The 16,926-nt window shown below is 32.4% G+C and overlaps 1 protein-coding gene across 3 annotated transcripts in view; it reads left to right on the top strand.

The window, feature by feature from the left end:
• Positions 1-11,020, top strand: part of LRP1B (LDL receptor related protein 1B) — a 1,969,831-nt gene extending 1,958,811 nt beyond the window's left edge. For all 3 annotated transcript variants that reach the window (XM_032356230.1, XM_032356231.1, XM_032356232.1), the window contains 4 exons: positions 1,749-1,839; positions 2,990-3,134; positions 6,190-6,288; positions 7,740-11,020. In XM_032356230.1, coding sequence (XP_032212121.1) covers positions 1,749-1,839; positions 2,990-3,134; positions 6,190-6,288; positions 7,740-7,880 — 476 coding nt within the window. In that variant the 3' untranslated portion in view covers positions 7,881-11,020. The remainder of the gene's footprint in view (positions 1-1,748; positions 1,840-2,989; positions 3,135-6,189; positions 6,289-7,739) is intronic.
• The last annotated feature ends 5,906 nt before the right edge of the window (positions 11,021-16,926 follow it).

Consider the following 16,926-nt stretch of genomic DNA (forward strand, 5'->3'; position numbering starts at 1 on the left):
TCACTTTCCCCAAACCAAGAAGGTAATATAATATAAAACTCACTAAGATGTATGGTCCTGGTAAGAACATGAAATAATAAAATGAATTTTACATTTTAGAAACTGATTAAATTAGGCAAGTCATTTTTTTTCTTGCATGGAAGTGGTAGTTATTTGGTTATTTTAAACAAATGATTTTTAAAGTTCAAAATTAGAAGATTATTTTACACATGAGACTTCCTTAATAAAGACCTTTTGGTATTTTGGTATGTAATCTCCAGGATAGACCATGTCACACAGATATCACCTGTATACTGCTATCAAAACTGATCTATATTACTATTTTGTAGTCCCTAAGCAGCCGCTTATTGTGCTAAATATTACCATTCATTTCTACCACAGTATTTTTATATGCATGTGTATTTGTAGAGAAAAATTTATATATTTAATAACTCCCGATATTTCATTCTTGAGCCATTCAAGATCCCCACAAAAAACTTCAATTAGTTTTGAGATTTATTTGTATTAGTTTTTAGCTGACTCAACTGAATCAACCAGATGCTTATTCTAAATAGATAAAAACCTTTGTCTCACAGACACTAGATATTTATCTGCTGGAAAAGTTAACATTAGGTACTTGATAGAGCTACTTAATACCTCCTTGTTATTAAGCAACCCTCACATTCAATTTTCTTCCTGCTTTAGTGACATAATTGTTGGTATATTTTCCAGTGGATCACATCACCAGCAAAGGGGTATTATCTTCTTCCTCTGGGGGATGGGAGTGGAGAGGGGAGAGATGGTTGCTCTTATCGCCAAGGCAGAAATGGGGTTTCTCCTCCATTTTGTTTTTCCCCTATGCTCAAATGCATAAAAACTAAGACCTAGTTACTCTGACTGTTCTTGGAGATCTATTCCATAGATCTTTTATTACATTTTGAAGATAGGTGATACAACCTAAGATCACTTTTATAAATATATCGAAAAAGGTGAAAATGGACATTTACAACATAAGCCAAACCCTCAGATTTATTTTGCTGAAATTATTCTGGAAATGGAACTTAAGAAAGAGATTCCTCTTTGGCTCCCCAACCCCCATTCTGCTGAATCAAATTAATAGTTAATCAAGTTAATGTGTAGTATGTCTCTTTGTCTCTCTTTTATTGGCGAGGAACATGAAACTCAAGTTTTAAATAACTTATCACAACTTATCTAAGTAAGTTGTGAAACTGATCAATAATTAGGCTATGTCTATCTGAATCCAACACCGATGTCCTTCTATTTGGCCAACCTGCCATCTGATTTGTTATACATGTATTCATTGATAGGGAGTATTTATAGCTAAAGGAACAAAACTAGAAGTGGGATTGTAGCCAGTGGAACTATATAAATGTTTAGTCACTATTGATTTACAAGAAGTTACCAACATGTACTAAATTACATCATTGCAAGTAAATGTGTGTAGTGAGAATCAGACTCAGACTGACAAAGAAATCAACATTTCTAACCTCAAAGTATTTAACTGCAACATGTAAATGAAAGATATCTAAAGAAACATTTCCAGCAGATCAAGTATTTTTTAATTTTTTTTTAATAGGAGGGTGATCTTTCACTAACATATATATGAACTAAGAATATAGATATTTGGCTTTAGCTTTATTTTTCATTACATCCGTGGTCAAAAGTTTTGGTATAATAAAGTATTCAGTTATATCACTCCTTAATTCATTCTATTTATGTGTTCACCTATTAATTCATTTCTTTTTCAGGAAGCATTGCCATCATTGTACCTCTAGTTCTCCTGGTGACTTTGATAACCACCTTAGTAATTGGTTTAGTGCTTTGTAAAAGAAAAAGAAGGTAAGATTCAATGGTTTAAACAAAAGGTCAGTCAATACATTACACACAGAGTTACAGAAATGTAGTGTTTTTTCTTTTCTTTTTTTTTATTCTTAAAAAGTGATTTAGTTATTCCAACTGAAAAATCTTGTTTTCAAACCCCTTTATCCTTCTATTTCATTTTAAAGTGAGTATAATTCAGAATGTTCTTCTCCCTTGTTATGTTGACAGAATGGCTCTATTTATATAATCTAATAAAACTAACAAGGGAACATATTAATTAAAATTTCAACAGAATTTTACATTTTTGGCAGTTTTTCCATGAAACAGGAGGAGTCTCTGAAGCGCACCCTGTTATCTTAATGTTTAAGATTAGTAACGTCAATACAATGATCCTGAATATGTATTATGTATCACAACTTGTGCATTTCATTCACAAATTCTGCATTGGTTTATTTTATATATTCCTGAGAGTAAAATTTTTCAATTTATGTGAACCTATAGTTATAAACATCTAGAAGATGTAGGTTATCTACAGAGTTATTACCCAGAACCAAGTGTTTGTGAGTCAGAGTCAGTTTTTTAAAAAGCATGACATGGGGATTAAAAACGATCGATTTCAGGGGTGCCTGGGTGGCTCAGTTGGTTAAGCATCTGCCTTCAGGTCAGGTCATGATCCTGGGGTCTTGGGATTGAGCCCCTGCTCAGTGGCGAGCCTGTTTCTCCCTCACCCTCTCCCCCTCTTCTTCCTCTACTCCTCTCCCTGCTTGTGCTCTCTCTCCGTCAAATCAATTAATTTTTTTAAAAAGAAAACAATCTATTTCAAAGATTCTTTATCACTACTTTTTAGTCATAGTTTTCAGAAATAAAGGGTAAAAGTGCATTTAAAAAAATAATGAATTTGTGAATATTGTTTCAACTAATGTATTAGCTATTTAAGAGGAATATGTTCCAAGTGCATTTTTTACTGTCAAATCTAAATAATTTAGAGAAATAACTTATCACATTGACTTTTTTTCTTTCATGACTAGATAAATATTTGTTTTGAATATGTTTTATGAACTCTCTGTGAGTTATAGTAAGTCAGTAAATCTATGAATGTGATAGCTTTATGTATCATGATTGTAATATTGAGTTAGTTTACACTTACATTAATGTTCACATATTCTAGGACAAAAACTATTAGAAGACAACCTATTATCAATGGAGGAATCAATGTAGAAATTGGGAATCCATCTTATAACATGTATGAGGTGGATCATGATCACAACGATGGAGGTCTTCTAGATCCTGGTTTTATAGTAGATGCAACAAAGGTAATATGTTTTAAGATGGCAGACAGTAAGCACTAATATTTCTCTGTCATTTATCTATAATGCAGTTGTGAATTTTATCAGCACTTCTTTTATCTGAAGTTACAGTAAAGAATTTTAGGATGTATTGAATGTTATAGTCTTTTTTAAAAGAAAAAAAATAAGTTATGGCTTGCTTTCACCTGAAGCATGAAGTTGAAAAAACATGTTTTGGAAAATAGATATGTATTCATTCATTAAGTTGATAAACATGTATGAGGACCCTATATGTATAAGGAACCTCAAATGCATTGAGATTCTAGCATATCTAAATGTATAGCCTAGTATAAAAATACTGATTTATTTTTTAATAATAAAAGGAGTACAGGACTTCATTGTCAAAACAGGTATTTTATTTCTAGTAGTATTTCATTGATTCAACTAAGCTGTGCCTTTGGATTTGTTCGTAATCAAATTACTTTTGAAAAATATTTTCTACTATAATAGCCTTCCTATCGATTTGAGTTGTATCGTTGATAGACACAGCCTAAAAACCTAACTCTTTTGGTAAAGTTTCTATTCTTATTATATGCTCAGATTGGCAGCTTTAAAGAGAAATAGATAAATGATACAATTATCCAGATAAAGTAAACTCACAAAGATTCACTATACTTTATTATCTTTATATTTTACATGAGAATGATAGACTATTTTACTGTGAATTAAGAACATCAGTTTGCTATTATGGAATGATTTTTCTTAGCTTATTCATTCATTTATTGAATAGCTAATTTATTTTCTGATATATTAAACATCCTTTGTTCAAAATGCACCTTTACATTGTAAATAATCACAGCAAACAATCTACGTCCAAATGGGTTTGCACTCATAGCAATAGCTGTTCCCAAAGATGTTGAATAGAGTCCCACTCATTCAGGCTAGTTCTGAATCCATGGCCAGATTGTCTGAGCCTGAAATCAATGGTCAAATAGTTATTTCTCAGAAAAAGAATCCATTATTAGTGCATGTATAAATTTTTTACACTATCAGAGGATATTATAGTGACTTTTTCCTAATTAGAAGTAAATTTATATTTATTTTTCATTATTCATTAATTAACTCCTACATTTGAAATTGTTAATGAAATAAAACTTAGAAACCTAAGTTTCAGTGTTTTCTACTTTAAAAATGGTAGACTTTAGGTCTTAACCCACTGAGCCTAGGTGGCTCAGTGGTTTAAGCCTCTGCCTTCGGCTCAGGTCATGATCCAGGGTCCTGGGATCGAGCCCTGCATCGAACTCTCTGCTTGGCGGGGAGTCTGCTTCCCCATCTCTCTCTCTCTGCCTGCCTCTCTGCCTGCTTATGGTCTCTGCCTGTCAAATAAATAAATAAAATCTTTAAAAAAAATGGAAGACTTTATATATGGTACACATTGTTATTTGATAACTTATCTATGAAGAAGATAAATAATAGACTTCTCATATTCTTTGAATTTTTCTTAGGAAGAAGTACACTGTCTGTAAGTATAATATGAACTGATGAGGACATACTTTATACACTTTTCATAAGGAGAGTTCTCATTTTCCCCATCATTTTTATTCCTAGTGATAGAATTAAGCCAATTTTGGATACTTAAAGAAAATGGTTTTTTAGTATTCCATTTAAAAATTTTTCCATATTTACTCTAGGAAAATAAAACTATGCTTCAGTGCCCCTCAGATACACTTTTAATATACTTTGCACATAACATGCAATAAATATTTATTTACCAATTTGTTGACTGATTGATCAAAATTACATTAATGTGATTTAGATGGCTGAGTCTAGCTAGCTTCTGATTTTTGAAATGTAAATATGAATTGTTGCATAAGAAGCAACTGCAAAGATACAGCTAGTCCTAATAGGTATAAACACTTATAGAAAGCAGAGGACCACACCAAAGCAACCTTAATAATCTAATGCTTTTCATAGGGTATCTGCTGAGTCGTGATGGTTTGATATAGTCATGATGTGATTAAATACAAACTGCATTACACATAAAGAGGATTTTATAGAGCATTTTCATTACTTTCAAAATGAATAAAATTTATACTTCAATCATACCTTCTAATCAAAATAACTGGAGGAGTAAGTAAAGTTGAAAAAAAGATTTGACTATGGAGGCAATCACAGAACAGTTTGAAGATTACAAAAAAGGAAATTAGTATTCACTGGGTTTATGTCCAAATTCATCTCAAATGTTACTTAGATTATTTTCAGTATTTTTTCAATGAAAACTTTGTGGGAGAAAATGAAGAGGCAATATTGACCTGATTTTATATTTAAAATCTTTTTCTGAGACCCTTGCCCCCATCCCAAACTTTGTGATTATTCATTAAGAGTCAATAGTTAATGTTTTTCAATTCACCTTTAATTTTCTTCAAATTTGTACATTAATTTTTTATGCTTTTCAAATTTTTGCCTAGTTTTCCTCCCATTTGGATCACTAACAAATACTTCATCCCAAATATGAGTGTACCAGTTTGGCTATTCTGCCCTTAGATCCAAGAAAACTTAAAAGTCAGTGTTCTTGTACAGAGACTTAGTGAACTAGTTTAATTAATAATTCATCTGGAGAGTCAGATTTCCAAAATAAAGATTTTTTTTAAATGTAACATTTTTAATTCTTTTTAAATATAGAGTGGTGATGAATCTTTAATTAGGAGCAGTCATATATTTGAGTGTTCAAAATGGGTTACCATCAGAACTTTTCAAAGGGACAAAACCTTAAGTGGGGGAGTGCTGTATATTTTTCACAGAGTGGTTAACAAAGATGTGCTTTATTTGGGAAGGATGAAGCTAAATAAATAGAAATGTATGGAGGTATCTTGATGTATGTAACAGAAATGTCTACTTTAAAGTCACAGATCCAATATTTATGTTTTTTTCTCAATCTATTAAAGCTATGATGAACACACCATTTGTGTCCCAGGGCTAATGAGAATTTTTATGCTATTTTTATGACTTAATATGAGTTTATGTCAATGAAAATCATTCTATGATATTAGATTGGAAACTAAAATTCTCTGTTTACATACAGGCCAGGTATATAGGGGGAGGGTCCAGTGCTTTCAAGCTTCCGCACACAGCGCCTCCCATCTACCTAAACTCTGATTTGAAAGGACCACTAACTGCTGGGGTGAGAGAAGAAAATTCATTATTCCATATCCATTCCATCACAGAACCCCTCACAATGAAAGATGATGGCTAGACTTAGATAGGGGCTGTCTTTAATTGAGTTTTTAATTAACAAGAGATTTCAAAACAGCATTAAAATCAGAGGCTTATGTTAGATGTCCTGCTTATGCAAGATTTCATGGAAAACATGTTATCATTTTAGACAAGCTATTAAGTAGAAATATCCCTTCTGCTGATTTTGAAAATGTCACAGCACTTTAACAATAAAAATGAGTATTTGTTATTCTTAGAAATCTCTAGCCAGAAATTTAAACTGAATAATTTAAACTTAAATTCATGTTTGGCTTTATTCATTTCCTATTAAGATGTTTTGTTTAGTATTTGCAACTTTGATGTCAATTTAAATAAAAATATACTACAAAATGTGGCATCATGTTGAGAAATTAGAAATGGCTTAATGAGACCACTTTTAAATTTTTTTTAATTAAATAACTAGTTTGTAGTGGAAGGTACTTGATTTTGAGTTACATGGCTTATGGTAGAAGGAAGAGGGATCAAAATAGGGGTATAAAAATTCCTAGGGATGAGTATGTTCTCCCTCATACCTCTCTCCCATCAGCTGTTTTTCATTCTCATTTTTTATCATGGTTGTTTCATTTGCATGGCTCAAAGATTATATGTTTCTTTGTTGGAACTAAGATTTAGTGTTCTGCATTTGGGAAGACAAAACTAAAGAAAAAGTAGGCAATGATTTCTTGGGTTAAGTTGTAATTAATAAAATAATAAACGTATGTTTATCAACTGAAAGAGATCACTTCTGTATGTTCAATTCTACTTCAAAGTGCTCTGAGTTTCTATGAAAATTAAGATGACAATGAACTTCACAATTCCTTGGAAGTGTCCAAAAGTACTTCCAGTAATAAATACGTATGAGTTATTTGAAGCAAAAATACTCTTTATTTTAAAGTCTATTCCACTAATATATTTTATTATTATTTTCTTTTTGGTTCTTAACTTCCTATTGAAACAATTATAAGCTTCAAGCAATTAGATTACTTTCTGTAAACACCTCCTTCCTGCCACTGCTGTGGTAGTAAGTGGGCAAACACATGGACTGGAAATAAGATGATTTGGTTTAATGTTTTATGCTTTTAAATAATGTCTCAGTGAATATTGTCTTCACAAAGATATCCTTGGGCTTTTACTATTATGTCAAAGTTCTACTTAGATTCAAAACTTACCTGAAAAATGTACAATTATGTTTTTATCTAATACCAAACAAAAGTCAACTAAAACCTGTAAATAGAATTTAAATTACATATGTATAATTACTATTTAGAAAATTAAATGTATTGCATATAAGTGTTAATATTGAAAGACAGACATCCTAGAAAATAATTAAGGTGGTCAGAATTGATGATAAAAATTGAATCTATTTTTTTTCTCCTGCAGACAACAAATTACTCCAATCCAGTGTATGCAAAACTATATATGGATGGGCAAAATTGTCGGAACTCCTTAGGAAGTGTTGATGAAAGGAAAGAACTGCTTCCAAAGAAAATAGAAATCGGGATAAGAGAGACAGTGGCATAATCAGCGATATCTTTTATATGCTGTAAAAATGTATAAAATATAAGGATTACTTTTGTATGTTCCAACAGTATTATACTTGTTTTGGCATCAGCATTACCTCCTTCTTTATCTTTCTCCTGGTTAATTGTTTTCTGAGTTTTCTGGGTTTTACTTTTTGCTGATGACTATTGATTGACCATTTGTATGGTATTTTTATGAAAAAGAACTGCACTACAATACAATTTACAACAATGCTGCTGATATGATTCACCTTTGGATTTGTTAAAATTAAAAACAACATATTCCTTTGTAGTGTGAATATGAGCAATCTATTTTATATGAACTTTTTTGTTTCTACTTAATCAACAAAGAGAATCTCGGCACTTTTTCATTATATGGTCTGAAAGCTGTAATACAGTGTCATTTTACTTTTCCATTTAAACTGATGGAAGAATGATTGAATGGTCAACTCTCTTCTTTGTGCCCATTAAGGTTGATTCAGACTGCTGAAAATATCTAGCCCTCACAAGTCCAGCATCACCTGCTTTGAAATTAGTCTTAGATTGCCAAGCGATAGATGAAAAATTTTGAGGAAAAACTTTAAAAATATATACAATTAATAATTTGCATGAATACCTATGACTACGTTTGCCAAAATTTAATGGACTGTATGTGATATACTAAACATATACACCCTATAAACAACAGTTACATTTAGGTGGTAGAACATAGCAAAAATATAACCAGAAGTGGAAAGACCACACTTGCTATGGGATAAGACCTTTTGTTCTCCCTCAGTCCTGAGGTAAATAGCCAGCCTAGAGCACAATAGGGCAATGAGTACTCATGCCTTAGGAAGTTCTTCCTAGTCATGTGCATTTTGTGGAAGATTAACCCAATCCTTTACCACACAGAACACAGAACAATAATATATAAGCACACAAATTGATGACAGAACTTCAATTATGTGAATGCATTCTCTTTGCTAGGTCAAGAGAAAGAGGTAAAGCAGCCATTATAGTATAGAGTAGTTGGTAAATATTTTCAGTATACAGTATGACTAATACAATATTTGCCCTATTCAAAATATATTCTTAAGGGACTTAACAGGTTATAGAAGAACAATTGTCTATAATCAAAGGTAGAGAGTGTAAATGCTGACCAGTTACTCTGGTACTCTAGTTTCTTTTGGTTATGCAAAACACATGGACCCCATTCACTTTTTTGTTTGTTTGTTTTCAAATTTTGATTGAAATAAGTACGATTTATTTAAGTTGTATAAAAAAAGGATAGCATTTTTATACAGATATCTTTAAAGGCACAAAAGATTTATTCACAAGGTATGGAGGGCTTTTTGTTCCTCTGATAGACATGACTGACTTTTAGCTGTCATAATGTATTAACCTAACAGATGAAATATGTTTGTGGTTGCTCTTTATCCCTTTGTACAAGCATTAAAAAAACTGCTGTTTTATAAAGAGACTTTTTGTTGTACTATGTGCATGCATACTACCTATTTCTAAACTTTGCCATATTGAGGCCTTTATAAACTATTGATTTATGTAATACTAGTGCAATTTTGCTTGAACAATGTTATGCATATCATAAACTTTTTCAGGTTCTTGTTTAAGTACATTTTTTAAATTGAACAGTATTTTTCATTTTGGTTATAATAGTCATTTTGCCTATGTTTCTACAATGAAGTGTTAAAGACTTTATAAAAAATTGTTGACTGACTTATTTAAATGAAATTCTACATATTTAAGTGCTTGTGTTGGGTAGTTTTTAAAAGTAAGAAAATTCTTTTCTTTGTGGACTGTAATATCCATAGGAAACTATTTTAGTAAACATGAGACATAATTTTTGTTATATCCTTAGAGCATACTTTCTGGGTTAGGTTGATTTCATTACATCACTTTTAAAAGCACAATAGAGAAAGCGTTTTCTCTCTTCTTGAAGCAGAAACATTTTCCTTGTTTTGTATTTTCCCCCAAGATATATTGTTTATTATGGATTCTTATATGCAATAGAAAGAGAGGTAGGTTATACACACAGTAGTGTGACAATTGTATTGAAATAAGCCAAAGCTCTTCCTGCCTTTCCCATTCTCAGGAAGTGCACTTTATGGAAAACTCAGATTCCATTAGATTCTGTGTAGGCATTATTTTGTAAGTGGAATGATTATTGGTATATATCATCCTGGAGTATCATGCTGGAGAAGCAATACAGGAAGGTCTGATTTACTGGAGCTGTCTTTGAGTTATATAAAGTGGACTTTTTATATCAAAGCTTTATAAATGTAACTGAAATTATTATTTGAAAGAAACAGAACTTAGAGATTGAGATGATCTTGATGCAATTACCAGTGTTATAAATATTAACATATCATATATGATATACAGATAACTAACACCCAAAGTCTGGCACAACAACCTGGTTTCTCACTACAGCATTGATGAAAACCATAGTTGAGAGAATTCAGGATATACTTTTTAACCCTGAGGTCCCATCTACATGATCATGGTCGTTATGTCCACATTATGCTTCACCATCCCATGCTGGTTCATTCAAGTCCACATCAGAGTTCATAGTCTTCCTTTTTGCAATTATTTTGCCTTCAATCTTTACAGGACAAAGATAATTTTTAAACTACTTAAATTTATTCTACTTATATAGCTCTAGCTCTTTCAATTCTCTGATGCAAAAACTCATATAAATGCAAGAAATTCAGGTGTATAATTTTCCTCTGCGTTTACCATTCTTTATAAATGCCATAACCAATCACTTCCTAAAACATTCCTTCAAGCTTTGATGGAACATATTCTCTAAAAATGAATGCTTCCTGGTGAATTCTCCTTCTTATCCAAAATGACTATTCATCCAAAGTATGTGGTTCCAACCTGTAGACATTTAGATCCAGTTAAGTCTTTATTGTCCTTTGTAAGGAAGGATATTTAGCAGGATCTCTGCCTTCTATCCACTAAATGTTACTGACACCACCCAAAGTTGCAACAACCAAAATGTCTACAGACTTTGCCAAATTTCTTCTGAGGAAAAAAGTTACACTTATTAAGAACAAATGGTCTAGGGCTGTGTTCTACCTTCCACTATTAAAAAGCTCTCAGATGAAATAGCAACGTCAAAAAGAGGGAAGGAAGGAAGGAAGGAAGGAAGGAAGGAAGGAAGGAAGGGCACCTCAGCATGAGAATCATGGCGCTCCCTCCAAGTTTTAAGTTTTTAATACTGATGATACATGAGTTATAGAAACTTGGTATTAGTAAAGTGCCTATACAATAAAACAACAACAACAAAACAACACAAAAAGGGAGAACCAACTAAGGGAGAAAGTTTCATTTAGAAACTCTCACAGTTTTGTGTAAATTTGGGCTATTTTAATTTACATACATGTGTTTTATTTGGCCATTTAATGCCATTTATGATTATGTTTTATCTTGTTTTGTATTCGATTATATGCTTATTTTGTTGGTTCTTGAGATTGAGATTTAAACTTGTACTTTTCTTGTACAAATGTTACTTTCTGTTTTTATGATGACTCAGATATGAAGAAGTTCAATTCTCAATGTATGTTATATCTACTATAAATGAACTATAATATGCAAAATACCCATAATTTCTAAACCCTAACTGGGGAAATTGGTATATGTGATGAAAGGAATAGGGAAAAAAAATACACTGCTTATTTTCCTTAAGCCTCTCACATGTCCATATCTTCAAACAGATAATCATGATGTGAAATCTGATTCCTCTCTAAGAACACTATTATTATTTACAGTCAAGTTTTTCATATAGTATTACTTTAAAAATTAAAATATAAAAGATTAGGAATCCCACTGAGTTGAGCAAAATATAGCTCACCACTTTTTTAAAGCTGTTTTCTTCACCTAATGCTACATTCCAGTTTCCATCAATTTAACAAAAACTTTTTCAAAATTAGATGATATAATTTGATATAAATTAGGATCATTATTTAAATAAAAATCCTTGAATTATAACTTGTAAGAAAAGGAGAGATTCAAGAAGTTCTTTGTGAAGATGACTACCAGATAATATAGCACACACAAAAAAATGATTTTTCCATATACTTTGAATGTGAGAAAAGCAACAAAAGAGCGAGAAAATGGTACTTTTTGGTTTTGCTACCAGTTCCATTGCTAATATACCCAGAAAGTTAACACATCAAGAAGAAGATATAGATAATTAACAATATACAGAAAGAGTTTTATTTAGACCAACATTTAGTTTTTGATGATGTAATATCCACAGGTCCAGGAACATGTACTTCATAATGTGTTATTCATGTATCCAATTTAAAAAAAAAATGAAGTGAAATGAGTTCTTTGGTTTAACTTTTCTGTAGTAGTTATACCTAAATGACTATAACTTATTCTGAAAAATAGTTTCTAGTGAATGCTATCATTTTTTTGTATCCAAAGTGATCAAAAATCAAAAGAAAGATTGGTACTACAGATGGCCTATTTGATAAATTCTATGTTTAGAATGTGTTTATTTTCTCTGATGGATAGTCTGCCCCTTTTACTGGGGTTTGTAAGATAACAGTGAACTGAAGCAATGCAGTACTGAAGCTTTACTCATTTGTTCACTCCAAGATAATTTTGTAGCTGTAGTTTCTTCTGCAGTTTTAATACATAAAATATGAGATCTTGATGCAATTGATTTCTAGCTATTTATGCCATAGTAACTTGGGAAACCAATAATAAAACTCATAAACTTTCAAAAGATAAGGTCCATAACAAAAATCATACACATCTTATTCAGGTCAGTAATTTAACTATAAATGAGAAAATATTTTTTTCACATACAGAATAAACTGTGAAATATGATTGAGAAAAAAATCAGGAGTTTGAAATATGAGACTCTTTATGGAGATACTTAAAAAACAATACACAGGGCACCTGGGTGGTTCAGTGGGTTAAAGCCTCTGCCTTCGGCTCACATCATGATCCCAGGGTCCTGGGATCGAGCCCCACATCGGGCTCTCTGCTCAGCAGGGAGCCTGCTTCCCTTCCTGTCTCTCTGCCTGCTGCTCTGCCTACTTGTGATCTCTCTCTCTGTCAAATAAATAAATAAAAATCTTTAAACAAACAAACAAACAAACAATATACAGAGTTTAAGTTTAGAGTGAGTTGTATTTGTCAGTAGATAATGTCAAAAGTTAGGAAGTAACTGGACACTGAGATTGCAAATAGGAGTAACCTCTGTCCTTGCAGTCAGCCAGCATCAATGGTAAGTTTGTGGTAATCCATATAAATACACAACAACAACAATAACACACACCCCACATATTTTCACACACTGACTCTGATGACCCGTTAATTGTGAAGATGGCATTTCTCTCCTATTTTATGTAAAATTCAGTCATGTTTAGCTTCTCTGGCTTATAATTTCAGAAGTCACTACTCTTCTCCAGAGTGATAATTTCAGAAGTCACTACTCTGCTCCAGAGCGATAACTTCTCCATTTGCTTCTCTTTTTTTCCTGTCCAAAGTGACAGTACAGAAGGCCAGTATTCCTCATCGACTATTTTGTTATAACCTGTATCCCGTATTGCTTATTCTATTGTTAAAAAAAAAAATCACTTTAGAAATTTTAGAAAATAAATATAAAGATAAAAAGAAAAACTACCACTAAGTTAAAACACTAGAAATAACCAGTTACCATTTTAAAGAATATTCATTTGTTGTAAGCACATGCAAAAATTTAAATTTTCTACCCTGCTTCTAAAATATAACATTAGAATATTTGTTTTTATGTCTTTCCTGGGCTTTTATTTGGTAGCTTATTTTTATTCAGCTTCTGTTTATCCTATACAGACTCCATATTGCATGGCTTTATTTTTGTCTTTTGATCTGAAAGTTATTTATTTATTATGTGTTTTACTGTTAAATAATTTTAACTTTAAAAAATGTACTAATAGGGGCGCCTGGGTGGCTCAGTGGGTTAAGCCGCTGCCTTCGGCTCAGGTCATGATCTCAGGGTCCTGAGATCAAGTCCCGAATCGGGCTCTCTGCTCAGCAGGGAGCCTGCTTCCTCCTCTCTCTCTCTGCCTCTCTGCCTGCTTGTGATCTCTCTCTGTCAAATAAATAAAATGAAATCTTTAAAAAAAATGTACTAATAATTACATCCAAAATTTTAAAATGTCTCTCTCTTTACCCCTCTAACATGAGAAGTTTAATATTCTTAGACTCCCCTAATCTAACTTACCCTCATAGTTTTGCTACAGTTTGTGGTTTTATTTTGACAAATATTAAATGAAGTAGTATTTTTATATTTTTATCTTCTTTTTATTAATTGGAATATTTTCACATTTAAGTGTTTCTCTTTTTAATCTTCATTCCTTTTACTACACGATTTTTTCATTCTTTATTTTTAAGTCTAACTTTATTGGTATATTTCATCAAGTATACTTACAAAAAGCCTTTATCTGTGGTATATTGCTGAGCTGTTGTATTTATACAAACATTTCTCTAAGGTCTTCAAAAACAAATGTCAACTCAACTCAGCGTATGGAGATTTTCCATTTCCTGCAAAATTAAGTTGCACCTGCCTCACGCTGCCTGCTGGTATTCAATGTTGTTAAGGATAAGTCTGAGACCAAACAGATTTTTCTTTTTTTGTAACATTTCTCCTCAGACTTGAAAACACAAAACAAATTATAATAAAAATATTTTGCCACATATGTACTTATGTTTTTTATTAATCTTGTCTACTTAAAACAATGTTTATAGATGAGATTCATTTTCTTCAAGATATTTTTATCACTTTTGTCCAAATTGATTTAATACACAGAAGTTCTTAGGTTAAGTCTTTTTTTCTCACACCTGTATCATTTTAATAATTTTTTTTTTCTTTCATTCTAGAAGAGATTTTCAAGTTTCTGCCCTGCATTTTTAGTTGATCTTTTTCCCTGCAGATTAAACTGATTTTTCATGTATGCGTGTACCTCAGGAATGAGTCCTTTCTTTTTTTTTAATTCAGCTTCCTTCTTAACTTAGTTTTTCTTTTGTCCTGTTAAGTGTATTTTTTTCTCATGGCTTTCTGCTGAGGTGTCATAGTAACTGTTTCCTACTCACAATACCAACAAGTTTTCAAAAGTTCTCTTTTTCAACAATTCTGTAAGCCTATGGAACAATGCCTTCATGTCCCTGGGCCATTAAATTAAAAGTAGTAATAGCCAAAGGTCTTTCTTATGTTTTTCTTTTCTATTTACTGATTTTTATTTACAGAGAAAACACTGTACTTCTAGTGCTGTCCATATACATAGTATATGCAATATGTACTTGTTCCATCAATTTTATGGCTCTTAAATATCTCTCTTAGGCCTACAACTCCTGGACCATTTCTCCCTCTTACATCCTAGTGAGTCTCTCCTAGAACCCAGTGTGATTATTTTCATTTTCATATCACTATATTTTCATTTACTTAAATAATGAAACAAAGAAGTGCATAAAAATGTCAATGCTCCTGTTTGCCACAGTACCAGGATTCTTTTCTGTAATCCACATTCAGCTACATCCCCAAATATCATTTCCTATGTTGTGCTCTAATCTATAAATTCAACAGGAGAGAGACAAACTTCTTCAGTGCATCCACACCACTTCCCTTTCTTAGAAAGGGTCCTAGGTATCTGTCTATTTTCTGGCAGCATCACTCTTTGAAAGACTGTAGTACCATGGATTGTGGGCAGTAACTCTTTAGTGGAAGGATGGCTACCCACTTCCTTTTCTAATACAGATCCCAGGGCTTTGCATCTTGATAAAAAATATGGGGGGGGATTCCCCAGAACATTCCAGAACCATGTTTCATATTTCTTTCAGATTTATAATCTCCCTGGTTTCCCTGTTGCTGATCCGTTCCCCCTTCAGCCAGAGAAAGTCCGTTGTGTTTAAGTGGTCATGGATTTAGATTGAACCAACCTAGAAAATATCTTCATTTTAAGGTCCACAACCTTAAATAAATTTGCAAAGTCCCTTTTAGCAGTAAGGTAACATATGCACAGATTTCAGGGATTAGGTTATTTGAGAGGCATTATTTGGCCTCTAATGCACTCTTGCTTTCTGCCCTGGGGCATCTCTGAGTTAGTGCAAAAGACAAGCTCTAGATGTTCTCCCCATGATGTTAAATAAATTCTCTTATATTCTTCCTCGCTGGTCCAACATTTTTATGATCTATTCTAGAATGTGCTCCCCCCCACATCATCCAGATTTACAGTTCTTCTGTACTCAAGCTGCACTCTAAGTTGACGATTATTTGACAACAAATGAAAAAGGACCATCAATGGGGAGAGCAAGAAAGTCTGCAGAAATCCACCTGGAACTCAGGCATGTGTGATCTGGGAATTTGAAGGTGTCACTGCTTCATGGAGCAAATATTAATCAAATATATATCATATATAATATTAATATATAATATTAATCAAATATTAATCATATATAATAAAGACCTCATTGTTTGGGATCAGTGGGGTGATGATTACCCTGATATGTAGAACACCACAATTTCTAACAGTCCCACTAGCAGGGATTGGGTTGAATTATAGATAGATGATCAAGGGCCACCTGTTTGGCTCGGTTGGTTAAGTGCCAGCTCTTGATTTGGGCTCAGGTATGGTCTCAGGGTTGCGAGATTGAGCCCTGTGCAAGGCTCCAGGCTCTGAGGGAAGTCAGCTTGGGTTTCTTTCCTCTGCCTTTTCCTCTGCCCTCTCCCTGTGCCCCTCCCCCTGTTTGTACTCTGTCTCCCTCCAATAAATAAATAAATTTTTAAAAGAAAAGAAGATTAAGCATTGACTTATATGACAGCTGTGACTCTTAAACAATAGGGAACAACAGTAATTATAAACATTGTATTATTGGATGACTTATTTAAGGCTTAAAAAACAAAATAAATTCAGGTTGGATAATAATCAACTTAAGATGCAGGGTGTAAGTCAGAAGACCAAAGGGTTCTATGTCAATTACTAGTCTTAACTTTGCAGTAAAAAAAGGAAATACTCAAAACTTGTGAGAGTTGTTGAATATAGCATCCAAAT

Source organism: Mustela erminea, chromosome 8 (genome assembly GCF_009829155.1).
Source record: "Mustela erminea isolate mMusErm1 chromosome 8, mMusErm1.Pri, whole genome shotgun sequence".
Classification (NCBI taxonomy): Eukaryota; Metazoa; Chordata; class Mammalia; order Carnivora; family Mustelidae; genus Mustela; species Mustela erminea.